Here is a 21,718-nt window from a genome sequence, read left to right as displayed (position 1 = left end):
GGGCGGCCCTGGTGATGTGATCTGTGGAATGTCCTGACTGAAGATGAGCTAAGTTGCAGACAGAGGGGGAGTTGGGCAGTACAGTTTGCCAGGGCTTTATCACTCTGTGTCAAGGGAGTGGCACTTATGCCAGTGACCCTTTAATGGCTGGGCCGGGTGTCCGTCATGCCCCCACAGAGGGTACTGGAAGACAGAGAGAGAGGGGGACAGAGGAGAGGCAGGGAGAGGGATAGAAGAGAGAGAGAAAGTATCAGACCTCAGGAAAACCCAGATGCAGACAGTTCGAAGTAACAAAAGTTTATTATAAAAACAGGGGGCAGGCAAACGACAGTTAAACGGCAGGCAGAGGTCAGTAATCCAGAGCGGTGTCACAAGGTACAGAACGGCAGGCAGGCTCAGGGTCAGGGCAGGCAGAATGGTCAAAACCGGGAAAACTATGAAACAGGGACCAGAGAGAAAAACAAGAGTACTGGAAAAACTCTGGTAGGCTTGACGAGACAAGACAAACTGGCAACAGACAAACAGAAAACACAGGTATAAATGCACAGGGTAAAATGGGCGACACCTGGAGGGGGGGGGGGAGACAAGCATAAGACCGGTGAAACAGATCAGGATGTGACAGAAAGAGGTATAGAAGAGAGGGATAGAGAGAGGGGTAGAAGAAAGGATAGAGTAGGTGTTAGAGTGGATAGGAGGCTTGGCCTTCCTGTCCAGTGCTGACAGATCTATTCTGGATTTGGTGTGAGACTGCGAGACTCCTCTCTCTTGCCCAACACTCTCCTCTACCCTTGACACGCCCTTGGCACTGGCAGTTGCCAGAGAGTTGCCGATAGCAACAAGCCAACATGGCTCAAAGTGATTTTCTGTCAGGGTTTGGTATGAACTAATCAGAGATGAGAGAGGCAAGGCTGGTCCCATTTTCCTCAGGGATGGAGGGGATCTTAGCCAATAGCTGACTCTTGTTAATGGCTGAAGCAGAATTGGTGGAATTGTATCAAATGCATAAAAAACACATGGTTTCCAGGTGTTTGATGCTATTCTATTTGCTCCACTCTGGCCATTATTATGAGCCGTTCTCCCCTCAGCAGCCTCCTACAGTGAGTGTAATGCAGACATTTAAAATGGGGAATCAAATATTGTCATCAGTCCACCCACCATGGAAATCTGATTCAATTTGGATGGCTTTATCATTTAAAAAAAGGTACCAATAAGGGGCTACCAGAAGGAGGGCACCATGAGTTGCCCAGTTCAGAACTCTCCCTGTGGTACCATGGTCCATGCCTCCGTGGCGTTAGTGTCTGTCCTCTGGTCCAAAAAGCCAGCCAGCTGGCAATACAAACACACTTTGATACAGGCTGCTACATTGGCAGACTAATCTATTCTGGTCAGATTCCAGTGGTCTGGCAGAGTTTCTCCATATTATCCTTAGCAGCCTGCAGCCCAAGGGGCACTGATTGGCTGGACACTGACCAGGTCCAGGGAGTCTTGTGCCTGAAGCAGACTATACCAAACTGTATTTTAAAAAAGGCTGTGTTTACACAGGTAACCCAAATGTAGTTTTTTTCTAACTAATTTGTCTTTTGAGCAATCAGATCAGATCTTTTGCCAATAATTGGGCAACATATCAGAAATGGGCTGCCTTTGTAAGCTATAACGCTAGAAGCCTAAGCTAGAAGGATTCATGCATTTATCTGAATTCTCCAATATGTGGGATTGTTTTAGAATTTTTTTACAATAATTATAATTTGTGTTCCTTCTAATGCTGCTGGTTGTGTTCTGACGAATTGGGAAGTTGTTTCTGTAATTAATGAATAGCCAGAATGCTGTTCACTACCAACGATACATTCACTCAAAGTCTTAGAAAGTCACTCAAACAATGAACAGTGCTGTCCTTTCAGCATCTCTGTCTTGTGGTCAATCTCTGAGTACTGACCACTGGTGCAGAAATAGACACACTGACAGACCAGGGTCAGGGCTGATGCCAGAGCATATGGGTTGTTCCACAAAATGAGGCCCTTTGATATTTTAATTAGAAATTGTGTAGCAATATTTGAAAAGCCTATTATATTCAATGAAGTGCTCTTTAATATAGACCACATGGAGAATTCAATAAATCAGATTTTTGATATGAATAAAGACTTGCTAAAGTGACAATTCTGCGTTTCGACATGTCCCTCTGCGCACCCTCTGTGACTGGCAGGAAGATTTGAACCCACTTAACACCAACATTTCTCCACGTTTTCACCATGACTGTAAAGCCCTGGTTCTTTTCTTGCTTTGACAAAGTATTTTCTGAAGATTGTTATTTATATAAAAAACTGTCCCTCATTTTAAGGTCAACCCTGTTATGTGAACTGAACTCTAGTTTTAATATGGTGAAACTATCAAATGTTTCAAAAGAAGCGTTGAACATCTAATAGTAAAATCATAGTGTAAAAGCTGGTGAGCTGGTTCTACTCTTTTTGGCCATTTTCTGGTGTTTTGTGGTGGACAACTGAGTGGGTTGAGCACAACATGTCAACCCTGTAACCCATAGATAGACAGGCTAGAAATATTTGAAGCTTGCATGCAATTGCCCCTCCCTGTTGCACACAAAAAACTTCAATTTCCCCTGTCACAAGGGGATTTATGGCTGATTTTAAAATTAAATCGTCAACCCTGTAACAGTTTTAAAACCTCTTGAGTTGGGAAACACTTTTTTTATGACAAAATGTTCAAATGAGGTGAAATCAAACGTTTTTTTACCCCCCGCACATGTCAAAAGGGTACGAATCTATTTAGATAACACAGTGGTTCTGATGGCCGGAGTTGTTGGTTTGAAAGTGGATTTGTTTTTTGCATGGCCATCTCAGTCTCCGAGCTTCAACCAGAGTATGTGAGCTGAGTGGAGCGGTCGAAATTCCGCTCATCAGTGCTTGCACACCACTCCTGTTTAAAAAAAAAAAGTAACCTTTATTTAACTAGGCAAGTCAGTTAAAAATAAATTCTTATTTACAATGACAGTCTACCCCGGCCAAACTTGGACCAATTGTGCGCCGCCCTATGGGACTCACGGCCGGATGTGATACTGCCTGGAATTGAACCAGGGACTGTAGTGATGCCTTTTGCACCGAGATGCAGTGCCTTAGACCACTGCTCCACTCGGGAGCCCTGTGCTCCAAGTCCTTTCCATTCGCTTCATTCATTAAAATCCCAATTTAACCAACACCCATCCATTTTTGTGACCTGGACCTACCATTGGTTTTGAAGTATTTAAACATGAAACATGAAAACATGAAAAGGTGAATGTTAGAAGCACTCATAATTTCAAATAGGCTACACGTCATATTAAACAGCTTATAAACACTCTAAATAGGTCAGAAGGAACTGAAATGAATTATTTATGTCATATTATTTCAATTATTTCAAGACTATAGCTACAAAGAAATACATTGTGAAGCACTTGCGAGTGCGACATGCTAGGCTGGTCAGGGAAATTAAGCACTCAGCATTTAAACAACATTTCATTGTATTAAATTAACCCTGTGGAAATCGAATTAACATAATAATTAAAAAAATCACATCAAAATCCACTGCTTCCGCCATTAATTACCCTTCCCTCTTCCACATCTGTGGTGACAGAGCTAGAGCGGTGTTTGTCAGACCATTTAATTTGTATTTTTATTTAACCTTCATTTAACTAGGCAAGTCGGTTAAGAACAAATTCTTATTTACAAATGACGGCCTACCCCGGCCAAACCCAGGCGACACTGGGCCAATTGTGAGCCGCCCGAAAGGACACCCAATCACGGCCGGATGTGATTGGGAGTCCCATAGGATACAATATAGATGAGTATTTTAATTACTTATTGTATACAGACGTTTTTGCTCATCTTTATCAAGGGTGTCAAATTCCGAACCACTGTTGAATTCTGAACTTTTCCATTGTGTCAGGGCATGCATCTCCCCATACAGTACAGGATAATATATTTCCCTCTTTACCACGCCATTGGTTAGGGAACAATTCATAGGGACTTTACCAGAAGACATTAATAATATTATCACATCATTGCCATCCAATTGACATTACAGTCTAAAGTTGTTATACAACATGGACTATACTTCAAACATTAGTGGACATATTTATGTCTATAACAGTGTATTAAAAATGTGTTTATACACTGTGTGTGTGTGTGTGTGTGTGTGTGTGTGTGTGGGCGCATATGTGCAGACAGATTTTTGTTTGTTTGACGAAATCAGCAGCTTGCCTGTCGACTTTTGAAATCGTGGTTTGGAGGGAGAGAGAGGGGGGGGGGGTCGGCAGAACGAGAGAGAAAGAGAGTGAGTAAGCAAACGAGAGAGAGAGAGCAAGAAAGACAATGTTTCCTCCAATAATGTTGTAATATTTTCTTAGAGTCTTAAAATTCAAAATCAAATAGCTAAGAAATCCTTGGTATGACCATCTTCTAACAATTCCATATGTTAACCTAGACAACATTTCGTTGTATTAAATCATTATAGTCTATAAATTGCGCATATAGGCTGTGACTTATAACTAAATATAAATGAAATGAAAAAATGCCTTGTTAGGCTCAGTCTACAGTGCCTTTGAATACATTTTTAGAAACTCCAGTTTGGCCAGAGTCTGTGGCTACAGGCTCATGCGATGGTGCCTGGAGAGGGAAAACAAGAGTAATAAAAAGAGAACAAGCAAGCTGAACAGATTGACAGTGGCCATAGCTGATGTTGAAACGTCCAGTGTAACCTTTCACCCGGTGGGGTACAAAGCCATGGCCTCGGTGACAGACTAGAGAGCCCAGCCAGCCTGACTCAGGCCAAGTAACTGCTCCAGCCCCAGTCCCAACCCGCTCCGACCAGGGCAAGCTGAGGTGGAGGTGTAGGGTAGTGGAGACAAGGGGGTTGGAGGGGAGAGCAATTGGCGGTATAGGTAGTGGGGTTGGTGGTTGTTCTAGTAGAGAGGGGAGGAGTTGCTGTTCTATATTTGTTTAAAACAGGTGATCTTTTGATTGCAAGGGGTGGTAGAAGGATGTTGGCGGATGTTGTGTGTAGTACTTATTATAAAACATTGTAATATACTGTAAAATACTATAGTAAATACTAAAGTATTGTAAAAAATAAAAAATAAATAAAAAGATAATACACAACAGTCCGCAAAAACGACACTTTCTTTTTACTATAGTAAATACTACAGTATCTTATTTGCAAATACCCTGCCCATTACCCTCCCCAATATCGCAATATGTGACAGCAGTTAGTGGGAACCCTACAGGTTATAGAAAAGAAGCAAAGCGCTGAACTAGCTGTTCAGACCCCTGTCCTACATACCTACAGGTTATGGAAAATTTGCTCTTTTAGTATTTTTCCAGTAGGTTTCCTGAAATTATATGTCAAAGATTTTTTTTAAACACTACAGTAAATATTACAGTATACTACAGTCTGCAAAAACACTATATGAATTACTATAGTGTATATACTACAGTTTTCTTTTACAACAATATTTATACCATAGTTTACTGTAAATACTACAGTATTCACTGTAGTGTTTTTTTGCAGACTTTAGTCCTGTGTGTGGACCAAGTGATCTTGGGTCACATAATGCGTGTAGAAAAACCACTTCACTAGTGTTACACAAGAGCCTTCCCATCAGTGCTGTATTGATTTGAGATATCATGGCTTTACCTCAGTGTTATCTATGGTGTCTGTGGGAAGATCCACATGAACATTTACTTGCACATTGGTCGTTGTGAGTGGTTCCAATGTGTTGGAGGAGGAACTGATACCTTGTTCTGTCTTGTTGCTGTGTGATTGCTCTCACGTTCCCTCAGTCCGTATTTGTCTGAAATGAGGATTTCTTGTCAAAGTAAAGGCATATAAACCTCCCACGAATCGTGTGCTGTTTGAATGTGTGCTGACCAATAACTCACATTCTCTACAAAGAGGTCAGGGGGGGACACACACGTACGCATGCATGCCCAAACACAAACACACACTGTGTGTGTGTACTGTTACAGTTCTGGGTTATATTGCATAAGACAAAGGGCAGAGCACAGCTTGAGCACAACCATTAGAACACAACCATTAACGTTAATGATAAACCAATCTAATCTGGTTTAGATGTATTTAAATATCTTTAGATTATTTATTTTTTTATCCCCCTTACGTTCTAAAAATCAAACATGCTTTGTTTGCATAACCTTATATACAGTAAATTATGCTAAGTAGTATGAACTCTCTCTCTCTCTCTCTCAGTGGAGGATAAAGTGCTGTACCTGTGACTCCAGGAATCCATCCAGTCAGTTAGCTCACACCATCCAGAACGTTCTATCCACCACTGGACCCAACAGGTGGTGGCAGGCCAGGAAAGGTGAGGGGATTACAGAGCTACAGGACACATGTTGTGAGTGACCCATCCTAAAACTTTCTTATTGTGACCCACCAAATAAAGACAACCTATGTTTCTTTAGATGTGAGTCCGGTTACCCTACAGTTGGACCTACAGAACCTGTTTCAGCTGGACACCATCATTCTGACCTTCAAGGTAAGACCCAGCTGCCAGAGCAGCATGGTCAGGGCTTTTCCAATGTGCAAGGGCAGAATTGTCTTTTTTTAAATGCTGTACAATCTTATGGACTGATTTTCCAGTTGCCTCTATACACAGGGTCCCCATCCTAGTGCGCTGGTGGTGGAGAGGACGTTGGATAATGGTCAAACCTGGCAACCGTCCCACTACATGGCCTCAGACTGTCGCTCGGCCTTCCCTGGCATTGCCATGACTATGCCACGCTCTCTGGACCAGACCTACTGCTACACCCTACCCCCCGTCCCCGCTAACTCTTACCAGGACCAGACCGTAAGGGAGTAGTCTCCCTAGGCAAGGGAGTAGGGAGTAGTCTCCCTAGGCAGACAGTTGCCTCCCACAATGTAGGGTCGGGTTTATGAGATAACGGGGTAACAACGTTGGAAACTGGAGGAAATTCCCATGATATTTTGTGTTATCCAGAGATGAAATGTTCTGCTGTTCCCCTTTTTGATTTTCCTCATTGCATTACACAGATTCAGTTCAGCCCCTTGCGTCAGTTCTCTAGCATCAGCGTCCCCAATGGGCAGAAGATTCAAGGTAAGATAAACATAATCAACCATATTCACTTACCCATCCATTACCTCTGTTACTCACCCACTGTTACTATGGACAACACCCACTGTTACTATGGACAACACCCACTGTTACTATGGACAATATAATGTCCTTATACATTATATTTGAGCCATTTAGCAAGTGCTCTCCTCCAGAGCCACTTACACCTTTCATGATTGAACATTCCTGATCCAATGAGATGCTTTGCCCAGTGATTGACAGCTCTCTCTCGGTCCCCAGAGGTGTCAGGATTGACAGGCCTGCGGGTGAAGTTGACTGAGCTTGGTGCTATTTCCCGCTTGCCCGGCCGCACCCCTTCGCTGTTTTATGCCCTCAGAGAGATGAGAGTGATGGGCACCTGCCTCTGCCACGGCCATGCCAACCGCTGTCTGCAGGATACTACTGTCTACCAGCTACCTAGCACACAGGTATGATACCAGTGCCAACCACCTAACACACAGTTCTAGTATACCTAACACATACAACACACATCTACAGGCCAACCGCTGTCTGCCTAAGACTATTACCAACCGCCTATACCCAACCAGAGTATGTGAGCGAAGCGAGGAGCTGAGCGTGCCCAATTTGACTGGAGCGAGATTCCCAAAGGATGGAGCATCGGCCTATTCGCCCACTCCAATATCACTCCAATAGCGCTCACTTCATGTGCTCAGGTCATGCCCGGCCCAGCATGCATTTGTAGTCTACTTGTGTGCTGCTATAGCCACTTTCTTTAGCTAGTCATGGAGTTGAAAAGACACCTATCCCAAAAGCATGATGGTGTACTTACTACGTGCACACGGTAAAAGAAAGGAACAAGGTGGGTAGCTAATGAAGTGTGTCATTGTAGCAAAGTATTTATAAACATAAAATCAGAGCCCTTAAAAGTTTCTTTAATTTTGGTTCTATTATCATCTATACAATAAGCCATCATTGATTTTGGCCCAATAGGCCTGGCATGTTCCAACTTTTAAGGAGCTTTCCGTTTCAAATGGGTTATGTTGCCTAAAAACCTTTTAGACCTACCTATAGAAGAAGAAAAAAACTGCATCCCTGCCCAGCCTGGCAAGAGTGGACAAAAGGGTGTTTAGCATCCCTAGTGGTTCTGCAAGCGTGGAGAGGATATTCTTCGCTACTGGCCTGCTCTCCAGGCACCATCGCATGAGCCAGAAACCACAGACTCTGGCCAAACTGGTGTTTCTAAAAATGAATTCAAAGGCACTGTAGACTGAGCCTAATAAGACATATTTAATTCTAAGTAGGTCACAGCCTATATGCCCATTTATAGATTAAAATGATTTTATACAACAAAATGTTTAAATGCTGAGCGCTTAATGTCCCTGACTCCCAACCAGCATAGTGTGTCGCACTCACAAATGCTTCACAATGTATTTCTTTGTAGGCTATAGCCTTGAAATAATTGAAATAATATAGCCTAAATAATTCATTTCTGTTCCATCTTAGGGTCCTAACCTATTTAGTGTTTATATGCGGTTTGTATTTATATTTATTTATATTTCTTATGGATCCCCTTGGCAGCAGCTACTCTTCCTGGGGTCCAGCAAAAATGATGGCAGTAATATACATTATAATACACATTTTAAACATTAAAATACATTTTCCAACAGATTTCACAATACATTAAGTGTGTGCCCTCAGGCTACTACTCTACTACTATGCACAATCCAGGTGTACGTGTTTATATAGTGTGTATGTTATGTGTGTTTGTATGTGTGTTTGTACCTCTTCACAGTCCTCGTTGTTCCACAAGGTGTATTTTTATCTGTATTTTTTTTTAAATTAGATTTTACTGCTTGCGTGAGTTACTTGATGTGGAATAGAGTTCCATGTAGCCATGGCTCTATGTAGTACTGTGCGCCTGTCATAGTCCGTTCTGGACTTGGGAACTGTGAAGAGACCTCTGGTGGCATGTCTTGTGGGGTATGCATGGGTGTCCGAGCTGTGTGCGAGTAGTTTAAACAGACAGCTCTGTGCATTCAACAAGTCAATACTTCTTACAAAAACAAGTAGTGATGAAGTCAATCTCTCCTCCACTTTGAGCCATGAGAGATTGACATGCATATTATTAATGTTAGCTCTCCGTGTACATTTAAGGGCCAGCCATGCTGCCATGTTCTGGGCCAGTTGTAATTTTCCCAAGTCCCTCTAGGGCCTGTAGGACCTGCCTTGTTGATATTGTTGTTAAGGTAGAGCAGCACTTTAATAGGGACAGGCCTCTCCTCATCTTAGCTACTGTTGCACCAATATGTTTTGACATAACAGTTTACAATCCAGTGTTACTCCAAGCAGTTTAGTCTCCTCAACTTGCACAATTTCCACATTGTTCATTACAAGATGTAGTTGAGGTTTAGGGTTTAGTGAATGATTTGTCTTAATATAATGCTTTTGGTGTGAAATATGTGGGACTAAGCTATTTATTGCCACCTAATCTGAAACTGACTGCAGCTCTTTGTTAAGTGTTGCAGTGATTTCACTCACTGTAGTAGCTGACGTGTATATTGTTGAGTCATCCGCATACATAGACACACAGGCTTTACTCAGAACCTGTGGCAGGTCATTAGTAAAGATTTTTAAAAGTAAGGGGCCTAGACAGCTACCCTGGGGAATGCCTGATTCTACCTGGATTATGTTGGAGAGGCTACCATTAAAGAACATCCTCTGTGTTCTGTTAGACGGGTAACTCTCAATCCACAGTGTAAAGGGGTATAAAGCCATAACATATACATTTTTCTAGCAGTGTACTATGATCGATAATGTCAAAAGCGACACTGAAGTCTAACAAAGAAGCTCCCACTATCTTTATTATCAATTTCTCTCAGCCAATCATCAGTCATTTGTGTAAGTTGAATGTGCATGTTTGAAAGCACTTCTCTATAGGCGTGCTGAACGTCTGTTGTTCATTTATTTCCTGTAAACTAGCATTGTAGCTGGTCAAACACAATTTTTTCCTAAAGTTTACTAAGCCTTGGTAACAGGCTGATTGGTCGGCTATTTGAGCCAGTAAATGGGGCTTTACTGTTCTTGGGTAGTGGAATGACTTTTGCTTCCCTCCAGGCCTGAGGGCACACACTTTTTTGTAAGCTTAGATAGAAGAGATGGCAAATAGGAGTGGCAATATACTCCGCTATCATCCTTAGTAATTTTCCGTCCAAATTGTCAAGACCCAGGTGGCTTGTCATTTTTGATAGACAACAATCATTTTTTCACCTCTTCCACATGCACTTTACGGAATTCAAAATTACAACACTTGTCTTTCATAATTTGGTCAGTTATACTTGGATGTGTTGGTTCTGAATTTGTTGCTGGCATGTCATGCCTAAGTTTGCTAATCTTGCCCATTAAAAAATCATTAAAGTTGGCAATATCAGTGGGTTTTGTGATGAATGAGGCATCTCATTCAATGAATGAATGATTGAGCTGAGTCTGCCTTTTTGCCCAAAATGTAATTTAAGGTGCTCCAAAACATTTTACTATAATTCTTTATATAATTTATCTTTGTTTCATAGTATAGTTTTTTATTATTTTTGTTCTGTTCAGTCACATGATTTCTTAATTTGCAGTAGGTTTGCCAATCGGTTATGCAGCAAGACTTATTTGCCATTCCTTTTGCCTCTTCCCTCACAACCATAACATTTTTCAATTCCTCATCAATTACTGGGATTTAACAGCTTTTACAGTAATTTTCTTAATGGGTGCATGCTTATTAGTAACTGGAGTAACTCATTTCATAAATGTGTCAAGTGCAGCGTCTGGTTGCTTCTCATTACACACCACAGACCAGCAAATATTCTTTACACCAACATAGGAATCACTACAAAACCTCTTGTAGGACCTTTTTATACACAATATTAGGTCCAGCCTTTGGATCTCTGGTTTTTCTAGATATGGCTACCATATTGTCATCACTACATCTGATGGATTTGGATACAGCTTTACAGCAGATTTCTGCAGCATCACTAAAGATGTGATCAATACATGTGGATGATTTCATTCCTGGGCTGTTTGTAAATACTCTGGTAGGTTGACTGGTAACCTGAACCAGGTTGCAGGCACTGGTTACAGTTTTAAGCTTTTTCTTGAGTGGGCAGCTTGACAAAAGCTAGTCAAGTTTTAGGTCACCCAGAAAATATACTTTTCTGTTGATATCACATACATTATCAAGCATTTCACACATATTATATCCAGATACTGACTGTTAGCGCGGTGGTCTATAGCAACTTCCTACAAGAATTAGGTGAGGCAGATGAACCTGTAGCCATATCACTAACAGTATTAGACATGAGATCCTTTCTAAGCTTTACTGTAATGTGGCCCTGAATATAGACTGCAACGCTACCCCCGTTGGCATTTCTGTATTTTCTGTATATGTTATAACCATGTATTGCTACCACTATACCAAAGGTATTATCTAAGTGAGTTTCAGAGATGGTCAGTATATGAATTTTATAGATTTCATTAACCTTATTTATTAGGCTACATATGTTAATGTGGGCTATTTTTTAGCACTTTTCTGGGATGCTTGATTGTTTTCATTGCTTTACTGGGAAGTTTATCAGAACTAGACATGACAGTGATATTTATGTTTGAGCCGATAGTGCAGGGTGAGCTGCACACAGCAAACTTCCTACTAGGGCACCACCTCAGTGCTAACAGTATAATGCTAGTTCATAGACACATGATTACTGCATACAATAGCTATAGGATCGATAGAGGCATTCAGGAGACTTAGAGGGACATAAATTAGGTTACTTACATTAGGACTTCCAACGCTCCTGGGACAATGTACATTTGCAGCAGCACTACGACAACTCAGGGACACAATGGTAGGGGTTATCTAAGCAGGGCTTGGGTGATTGTCTCAAAGCAACCTTGAAATGCGTGGACAGAGTCCAGGAGCCAAGATGATTTGGATGGACTCCGTCATTCCTGTAGAGTATCGGAGGTCGGGGTAGGATGGGAGGAGTGGGTGAGATGCGAGGGGAGAGGCGACTTCACTAGGGAGGGGTCTTTGCTGGGCAGCCCAGTCAGTCAGAGAGTGGCAACACGGTGGCGAGGTAGTGGCATGACGACCAGGCTGAGGAGTAGAAAAGGAAAAGGTCTTAGAGTGGGACCTATCCAGGATACACTGAAATGTCTCAATTTGCTTACTCTGGACGTCCAGCTCAGACAATATTCTGACAGTTTCCACATTGGAAATTTGGCCGGCCAATATTACCCCGTAACTGTTCAAAATAGTTGCAGCTCCTACCTGAGATTAAACGTTCACTGTAGTCTCTAAAGGTGGTCGCTGCCAGTCTGGTAAAAGTCAGTTTCCCCTTATGGGGGAAAGTGGTAGATGCCATTTAAAAAAAAAATGCAGTTAAAATCCATGCAAATAAAATAGGTTGGCGAGGAATCAGCTAAAAGTCAATCAATCCACACAGTGTGATAATTAGATTAAATCACCCCAGTTATAGGCAGCAAGCCAGAACCCAACCACAGACTAGAAATCCGCCAGCACTAGGACCCACAATAAATACAACGAAGGCACAAAACACAGGAGCAAAGAGAGAACTATGACTTACTCAAGGCGATTAAATGCTGAGGACCATCAAAACAGCAACGCTGTATGATAGCCAGGGGAGAAACGCCTGGAAGGTAGTTTTCAGTACAGGCCGGTAGAAGCTGGGAGGGTGGCAAGCGCTATACCGGGCCAAAGAAGAGTCCACAAACATCCAAGGAACATTGACTCTGTATGCAATATTGTACTATTATCCAGTGTGTTTACAGTCAGATGAACCAACAAAAATCTGTACAAATCTTTTCAGCTACAAACTGATGAGACAAAAGACAGACATGCTTGCCGCCATCTTAAAAAATGGGTGTGGCTTCAGTTTAATATGACATGTAGCCTAATTGAAATGACGAGTGCTTCTCACGTTCACCTTTTCATGTTTATTAAAATACTTTTCATTCAAATCATATGGTTTGGTTTCAATACCTCAACCAAATGGTAGGTCCAAGTAGTCACAAAAATAGATGGCCGGTGGTTAAATTGTGATTTTAATGAATAGAGCGAATTTGGAGCGGCAGTTTCCCCCCCCCCCCCCTGTGAGCACAGTGGTTTTTAGAAGAGCAGTTCGAAAAGGAAGTGCGCTTCGATGAGCGGGATTTCCAACCACTCAACTCTGCTCACATACTCTGTACCGAAAACACATAGGCACATACACGGAGTGTACACAACATTAGGAACACCTTCCTAGTATTCAGTCGCACCCCATTTTACCATGAGAACAGCCTCAATTCGTCGGGGCATGAACTCTACAAGGTGTAGAAAGCATTCCACAGGGATGCTGGCCCATGTTGACTCCAATGCTTCCTACAGTTGTCATGTTGGCTGGATGTCCTTTGGGTGGTGGACCATTTATTATACACACGGGAAACTTGACACCTACTACTAACCCGTTAAAAAGCATTGAAATATTTTGTCTTGCACATTCACCCTCTGAATGTGTCTCACTCTCTCTGTGTGTTGCAGGTTAGTGCTCAGTGTGAGTGCCAGCACAACACAGCAGGTGTAAACTGTGAGCGATGTGCTGATCTCTACAACGACCTGCCCTGGAGATCTGCAGAGGAGGGAAACACACACACCTGCAAACGTACGCAACCACTAATGCCTTAATTCACTGACTGCATCTTTTTGATAATTTGCATGTGTGCAGGAGTAGGAGGACTTTGCTAAAGTAGCGCATAATCAGCAAAGATAAGTCATCTTCCTATGAAGACTGAACACTCAGCACAGTTGCGAGCGAGTGGACGGAACACATGCAGTCACAGATGCCCGTGTTGAATATTTCCTCTGGTGCTGCCCCCTGTAGGTTGTGAGTGTAACAACCACGCCCAGCGGTGCCGTTTCGACCCATCTGTGTATGAGGCGAGCGGATGGAGGAGTGGGGGGGTGTGTGAGGGCTGTCTGCACCACACAACCGGGCCCAAATGTGACCGCTGTGCCCCTGGATACCAACCCAACCACCGGAGCAGCATAGACCAGCCTGATGCCTGTACACGTGAGTGATCTTAAGACCGGGTTTAATAATATATATTCATCAAATACTACTGCCTTTATTCCTCGTTCTCTCCTACTATAGGTTCAATCAGCACCACAATATGCTGCAGTGTTCTAATATCTTTGTTGTGTTTCTGTTTTGTTTCCTGTGTTTTGTACAGGCTGCCATTGTAGTGCAGAGGGGGCAGAGAATGGGGGTCGGTGTGATGATGTCACAGGGTCGTGTCGCTGCAAGATGGGATACTATGGCCTGACCACCTTCAACCCTCTGGGCTGCACGAGTGAGTCGCCTTTCACCCTTGACCCTGAACCCGTTCATAAACTCTCCCTGTGTTATGATTACTTACAACTGTATTCGCCATACTGTGGTGGTGTCCAGAGTGTATGTGTATGTCTATCCCCATCTGACTGTCTGTCTTCTCCAGAGTGCTTGTGCAGTGCAGAGGGCTCCCTGTCCAGTGTGTGTGACCCTGTGAGCGGTCAGTGTCCCTGTCGACCTTACCACCAGGGGCTGACCTGTGAACTCTGTTCCCGTGGTTACTGGAACCCCTCCTCCTTCCGCGGCTGTGAGCCCTGTCGCTGTGACCCCACCAACTCCCATGGTGACGCCTGCGACCGGAATACGGGTCAGTGTCAGTGCAGGTCAGGGTTCGGAGGTCGTACCTGTACAGAATGCCCTGACAACACTTACGGAGACCCCCTCATTGGCTGCAGACGTAAGTGACCGGTTGTGTTCTGTCATAGAAAGGTTCAAAGGTTCTTTAGACATGCTTTGTTCAATGCTTTGATCAATTCAGTCCAAATGGACAACTAAGTCAAACTATTTCTTTCCTCTTCATCTCACCCTCCCTTTCTCTGTCTCCCTCTCTCTCCATCTCCTCCCTCTCTCCCTCTATCTGCAGCGTGTCAGTGTGCTGCTGGAGGCATGGTACCAGGAGGCTGTGATAAGCGTACAGGGGCCTGCCGGTGCCGTATTGGTGTCATAGGTATTCGTTGTGATGCCTGTAGCCGTGGCCATGTTTACTCCTTTCCTGACTGTGATGTCTGCCCCTCCTGCTTCTTCTCTCTGGACTCCTACATCCAGAACCTCACCCTGGGCCTAGAGAGACTCTCCACCAGAATCCCCTCTCGTCCTGGCGGCTCATTGCCCACCGGTCTCGGTCTCCGCATCCAGGCCTTGGAGGCCACTCTCATCCAGATGCGTGACTCTCTCCCACTCCCAACTCCCTCTACGAGACAAGTCAACGACGCCCTCTTTCAGCTACGCAGACTAAGGTAGGGAGATGTTCAGATGTCCCCGGGAAAACTTAGAATTTCCAAATAGAAGTGGGCATCAGATTCCATAACCTGCAATACTTTGCTTTCAAAATTAGATATTTTCGTTGTCCAAATGTAAACACCCCTAGATCTGAAGGCCACAGTCCTTCATTGCCTAGCTCACTATCCCTCATCCCCATTGTAATCGTCCAGGGACCAGTTAGATCAGGTGGATGGGGATCTGTCACCCCAAGGCAGAGGCCTCGAGCTGGGCTCACAGCTGGACGAGTTGCAGGCTCTCCTGGGCGGCCTGGGTCTGCTGTACAACGCCAAGAGAGATGCTCTCAGGAACCCTATCAACTCCAACAATGCAGGTGAGAGAGATATGCCACCGCAGAACTGTGAGCACCATCCGTGTGTGTCCACAAAAATGCTGAGTGAGGAATTTAGGATCCAGAAATCAGAATTAGAACCATATCGACTTGAGACCAGTCTGGTTTTGTTTTAGCTCACTTATGGCTGCTAACACAGCGGTTTGTCTGTCGTCTTGGTTGGTTCGCTCTCAGGGGCCTTCTCTTCTATAAAGAATGCCTATGACGAGTCCACGGATGCGGCGAAGATTGTGGAGGCTAGTGGGAAGACTGTAGATCAATCTTCAGCGGTCAGAGAGGATTCTCTTGACCTCCAGAACCAGGTTCAACCAGCGAACACCAGAGACCTGGAGAAACTCAACCAGCAGCTGAACACCAAACCTGACCTCTCACCCACTGCCAAGCAGGTAAGCTTAACCCTAGCCTTAATCCTTACCCCTAGACCTAGCCTTAACCCTAGCTTTAACCCTTAGCCCTAGCCTTAACCCTAGACCTAGCCCTAGCCTTAACCCTAGACCTAGCCTTAACCCTAGCTTTAACCCTTAGCCCTAGCCTTAACCCTAGACCTAGCCCTAGCCTTAACCCTAGCCCTACCCTTACCCCTAGCTCTAGACCTAGCCCTAGCCTTACCCTTAACCCTAGACCTAGCCCTAGCCTTAGCCCTAGCCTTAACCCTAGACCTAGCCTTAACCCTAGCCCTACCCTTAACCCTAGCCCTAGCCTTAGCCCTACCCTTAACCCTAGACCTAGCCCTAGTCTTAGCCCTAGCCCTACCTTTAACCCTTAACCCTAGACCTAGCCTTAGCCCTACCCTTAACCCTAGACCTAGCCCTAGCCTTAACCCTAGCCTTAGCCCTAGCCCTACCCTTAACCCTAACTCCATTTTAACGTGACTGTGTATTTTTATTCCCTGTCTCTCAGGTGTGTGGCAGTGTGCGCTCTGCCCCTTGTACCCCTGCCCAGTGTAATGGTGAGCTGTGCCCTGCGGAGGGGGCGCCACCCTGTGGTCGTGGCGAGAGTTGCATTGGGGCTCTGCCTCTGGGGACCCGAGCTGTGAGGGATGCTGAGGAGGTAAAGGACAGACTGCAGCAGCTCAATGGGAAGATCACACAGGCTGCTGCACAGGTAGGAGCTGACACTTGTTTGTTTGTTTACTGTATGTTATAACATATATAACTGTTTATTGGGTTTGAATACTGACATGTAGTATATGTCCTTCAGTCAATTAAGTGGTTTGTTTCATCATATGGCGTTCAATGCTTTGCTCCTTTCTCCATTCAATTCACAGATCCAGAAAACACAGGACACGGTCAATATGGTCAGACAGTCCACGGACGATCTGGCCAATCAGATGAGGCGGGCCAGGGATGACTTGGAGGCAGATCTGCAGGAGACAAGATACTTTGTTAAAGAGCTGAAGGACTTCCTGTCAGGTGACACATCGACAGTTATGTTCCAGTACCTTCAATAACCTATTTATACTGTTTTACTAGTAGTAAAAGTATTGAAGTAGTTGTATTGTATTTTTGTGAGTGTGTGGTTCACTGACATTCCCCTCTTCTCTCCCTTCCCCCCTCTTCCACTCTTTCTCATCCTCCCTCTTGCAATCCTCTTCTCTCTCTCTCCCTCCCTCCTCTCCCTCCTTGACTCCAGACCCTTTGTCAGATCCGACAGACATCAGCACGGTGAGTGAATGGATCTTGAACGCAAAGCTGCCTCTCAGTCTGGCAGCTCTGAAGAGGAAGCTTCAGGAGATCAGAGCCCTGGCGGCAGGACTCCCAGACAGCAAAGCAGTTCTGGACCAGGCTGGACCACAGCTCGACACCGCCCGGCGCCTGCTACAGGAGGCCCAGGACGCTAGGTATAACACCTTATGACCTCTTATGTCAGTCTAATGACAGGGCTATGTACTGGAAGCTTGATTGATGTCATGTATGAAAATGCTGTGTGGTTTCAGAAGTATCTTTAGCGTTATTGTGACTGCTGTGAACGTTGCCGTAAGGTTGCTGTAACATTGTTCTAACTTTGTGGTGTGCTGTGTGACAGGGATGCTGGGCTGGGTGTGAAGGATGATGTTGACGGGCTGCTGGATGGCTTCACCGCCGTGGAGGGCTCCCTCTCTGGCCTGAACGACAAAGTGCAGGACAGCCTGGACATAGTGGAAGACATCAGCAACAGTCTCACACAGGTGAGCGAGAGATGAACGTGTCCATTTGAGCTAATGTGCTCCAATGAGTACAATTACGCTTTCAAACTAGTCTGACACTGACATTGATTGTATTGCCTCCATTTTCCAAATCCTTCACAGCTTCTTACCTTATTATTCCTCTCTCATTTTGATCCCCTCCTCCCTTCAGACCAAGGCCCAGTTGACTCCCGCGGTGAAGGCTCTAGGGGAGGCGTCTGCCCTGGCTGAGGGGATGAAACCTCAGCTGGAGGGGCTCAAGGCGCTGGTGCGCTCTGGAGATCTGCTGGCCCAGAATGCTAAGGGAGAGGCCAATAAGGCTAACAAGGAGGCAGATTCTGCGACCAGGGTGAGTGTGTGTTAAAGTATATGTGTGTGTGGTACTGTTTATGCATGCCTACTGTTTATACGTGTGTGTGTACGTGTATGTCAGTGGAGGCTGCTGGCGGGAGGGCGGCTCATAATAATGACTGGAATGGAGCATGTTTGATGTATTTGATACCATTCGGCTCCAGCCATTACCACGAGCCCGTCCTCCCCAATTAAGGTGCCACCAACCTCCTGTTGTGTGTGTGTGTGTGCTCAACTGCCTGTCTCTTGTAGGACCTGGCGTCCCTGGAGAAGCAGCTGGAGCAGCTGCGTGCTGCAGAGAGGACCAGTGGTCATGGCGATGGGACGGGGACGACAGGTGAGCGTCTCCGGAAGCTGCAGGAGGAGGCTGGTTCTCTGGCCCAGGACACTGGAGACATGATGAAGGCACTAGCAGGTACGGAGGAGGATAGCGAGGGGACACAAACACACCTGGCAAATTTGATTTGACTTGACTGTTTTCACACTCCATCCAGTATGCGGGCATAATGCGTTTGTGGAACATTGGCTCGATTCATTCCATATTGCTGAAGTTCAGCGTTATGGCGAGATTGAAATGATTTAATAGTAATTTCCGATTGAGCCGACATATGCTAGTCTGGCTAACACCTAACTCTCGAAGTCCTCCTGACTTCATAGTCTGAAATGGCTCTTTGATATTGTCGGCACAATGTGTCGATGATGAAGGGGGCTGTGCTTTTACTGCTTGGCTCTCCTCTTTCTCACAAAAAAAAAACACACGCAAAGCCACACACAGCCGCAGAGCGCCGCCCGCTTCCATTACAATGGTTGGATTTTCTAATCGGAACAATGAGAGGTTTCAACCCCTGAGGGAAAAAAATTACATTTGAGAGAACCAAGCAAACTGAGTGACTATTGCATTAACAAACGGCCTCCTTTCCAGACCAGTGTGGTCACAGCGCTCCCTTGCGTCAGCCGGGCTAGACATGTGCATTGTTTACTGTGAATGCGTTCTCCCCAAACGCGGGAACATTGCCTTTAAATGTAAATCACCGCTACAGCGCTGATCTTCAGAACTACGGATTGAAGCGAGCACTAAAGGCACTGATTGCTGAAATGATGTGATGATGAGGATCATTCCCCTGTCTGGCTTTTATATATATTTGACATGTGATGAATTTGCGCTGTGTATAGCCTCACTACTGTTATTTTACTGCTGCTTTTATCTATTTGTTATTTTTATTTTTAACTTATCTATTTTTTACTTTACACTTTTCTTAAAACTGCATTGTTGGTTAAGGGCTTGTAAGTAAGCATTTCACTGTAAGGTTGTATTCAGCACATGTGACAAATCAAATTTTATATATATAGATATATATATATATATATATATATATATATATATATATATATATATATGTAAATAAAAAACATTCCCCTCTCTTCCTGTTCCTCCTCCTGCTCTCCTCCCCCTCTCGCTTTTCTCTCCCCCTCCCCCCTCTATCTTCAGGTAAAGCAGACTCTCTGCATAGACTACAGGATGAGGTCCTACTGAAGTCCCAGAGGCTGACCGGTCTGGACGGCAAACTGCGGGAACTCCTGGCTGACATGAGACAGAAGGTCAAGATCTTCTCCACCTGCCAGGGCTGAGAGGTAAAAGGGCAGAGGTCATCCTCAAATAGCCTGTTCATTGAGATAGAGGAGCGATGTTATTTATTTTGTCCCATTTTGTAGAATAAATGTCCCAATAAATATGTTTTTCATGACGTTGAGTTTCCCTTATTGTGTGGTTTTTAACTTTATCCTACGACATCCCAGTGACATCATTAGGCCTGTGATTTCTGGGGCTGCAGCCCTGAATGTTTTTGGTCCAGCCCGAACCTTTTGATGGTAAAACACATTTGGTTTAAGATGGCACACGGAGAAAGAGATGGTATACGTTTTATCCTATTGGGGGGAGTGGGCAAAAATAAATAGACGTCATTTGGGTAGGGTGTAGTCTTGGGTAGATTTCGACTATGCCATGTTGTCTTCAGGAGATTTTCTCTTTCCTTCACATTAGCTGACGTAAGATAGTGGAACAATTCTTATTCCTTATGATGTGCTATCATGTTATAGGATAATGAGTGTGTTTGTCAGCAAGAACAGTACTGTTATTCCTCATCAATCTTTTATTATTACACTTCCCAATTTGCTGGTGTAACTACTTATTTGAAATCTAATATGCCTAAATTAGAAGAGACTTTCCATGTTTGTCAGCATTCATGTGGGTATATACGCTATGTCATGGTCATGTTGATTGTAAGTCATAAAAACGAAAATAGCCAATATTGAAATGCCTGTTACATCAATTATTATTATATGTATTTTAGTAGTGTACACAAGCTGCTAGGCAGTGATGGTAAGGGGACTCTCAATAGCTCATAAACGCAAACGATCTTGCCCATGTATTGTAAGATGACAAGAGTCTGCAACTAGTCAGCCCCACCACCTATAGATTTTTCTTGATTGTGGGATGACTTGAAGAAATTAATTGTTATAGCATAAACATTTTCAAACCCCCTGCACTTGGGAAACATACCCCCCGCAGGAATTTCTTTCTTCAAGCTGTATTTTAAAGGGATAGTTCACCCACGTTGTAGAAAAGGCTCTCATTTGTAATATACTTTTTAAGGAACTGTCCCTTTAATTACACTTTTTTTAGTTAACTTTGCCTTTAACTGCAGACACTTCTGAGCCATCACAATGTATGTTAATATAGGCTTTTGGGCACTGGATACCTCTATACGTCTCTATGCTTTTTATTGTTTGGATTTGTGTGTGTTTTGTATTGTTGGTATTGCTGCACTGCTTGAGCTAGAAATCTGCGATAACATGTGTACACGACCAATAACGTTTGATTTGATTTTGTTCTGAGCAACCAATTCCCTTATTAAATACCTGAGTTCCCTTTGTCTTTAGTTCAGTACCAAATAACTCATGCCTCTTGAAAATACTCTCCAGCGTTTATCCCTTTTCGTTTCTGTTATCTATGCATCCATTACCCAACATTGTTTCCATTTTACTTTGTTTCATGTGTGAATATATGAGCGTTTAATGATGCGCTGTCGTATCAGTAGTGGTAGACTGTTGAGTTGTTGCAGCATGTTGCATATGGACATGAATAATTCAGATATTTTGTATATCCTTCAGAGAGTGATGATACTGACATGGAAATAATGGGTATGATAATTATGTTCATGTTTATTCTTTATATGAAATTTCCTAACACAAATGTTTTGCTTTCTATTTGTTTATTTTTAGCACACAAGGTCAATAATGGATTATGATTTATTGGCGAAAATAAACGGGAGCTGCAGCTCTCTAAACCGAAA

General features: G+C 43.9%; 1 protein-coding gene across 1 annotated transcript in view; it reads left to right on the top strand.

The window, feature by feature from the left end:
• LOC139563709 (laminin subunit beta-3-like) overlaps nt 1-21,718 on the top strand; it is a 27,349-nt gene extending 5,631 nt beyond the window's left edge. The window contains exons 6-24 of the mRNA XM_071382576.1: nt 6,250-6,364; nt 6,465-6,538; nt 6,659-6,850; nt 7,054-7,117; nt 7,376-7,563; nt 13,674-13,794; nt 14,014-14,202; nt 14,363-14,482; nt 14,627-14,917; nt 15,104-15,476; nt 15,672-15,832; nt 16,025-16,236; nt 16,751-16,954; nt 17,118-17,262; nt 17,483-17,690; nt 17,876-18,017; nt 18,187-18,363; nt 18,618-18,780; nt 19,855-21,718. Of these exons, the coding sequence (XP_071238677.1) occupies nt 6,250-6,364; nt 6,465-6,538; nt 6,659-6,850; nt 7,054-7,117; nt 7,376-7,563; nt 13,674-13,794; nt 14,014-14,202; nt 14,363-14,482; nt 14,627-14,917; nt 15,104-15,476; nt 15,672-15,832; nt 16,025-16,236; nt 16,751-16,954; nt 17,118-17,262; nt 17,483-17,690; nt 17,876-18,017; nt 18,187-18,363; nt 18,618-18,780; nt 19,855-19,994 (3,279 nt within the window). The 3' untranslated portion in view covers nt 19,995-21,718. The remainder of the gene's footprint in view (nt 1-6,249; nt 6,365-6,464; nt 6,539-6,658; nt 6,851-7,053; nt 7,118-7,375; nt 7,564-13,673; nt 13,795-14,013; nt 14,203-14,362; nt 14,483-14,626; nt 14,918-15,103; nt 15,477-15,671; nt 15,833-16,024; nt 16,237-16,750; nt 16,955-17,117; nt 17,263-17,482; nt 17,691-17,875; nt 18,018-18,186; nt 18,364-18,617; nt 18,781-19,854) is intronic.

This window comes from Salvelinus alpinus, chromosome 2 (assembly GCF_045679555.1).
Source record: "Salvelinus alpinus chromosome 2, SLU_Salpinus.1, whole genome shotgun sequence".
NCBI lineage: Eukaryota > Metazoa > Chordata > Actinopteri > Salmoniformes > Salmonidae > Salvelinus > Salvelinus alpinus.
Note: the sequence above shows the minus strand (reverse complement) of the source record. Positions and strands in the feature narration are given on the sequence as shown.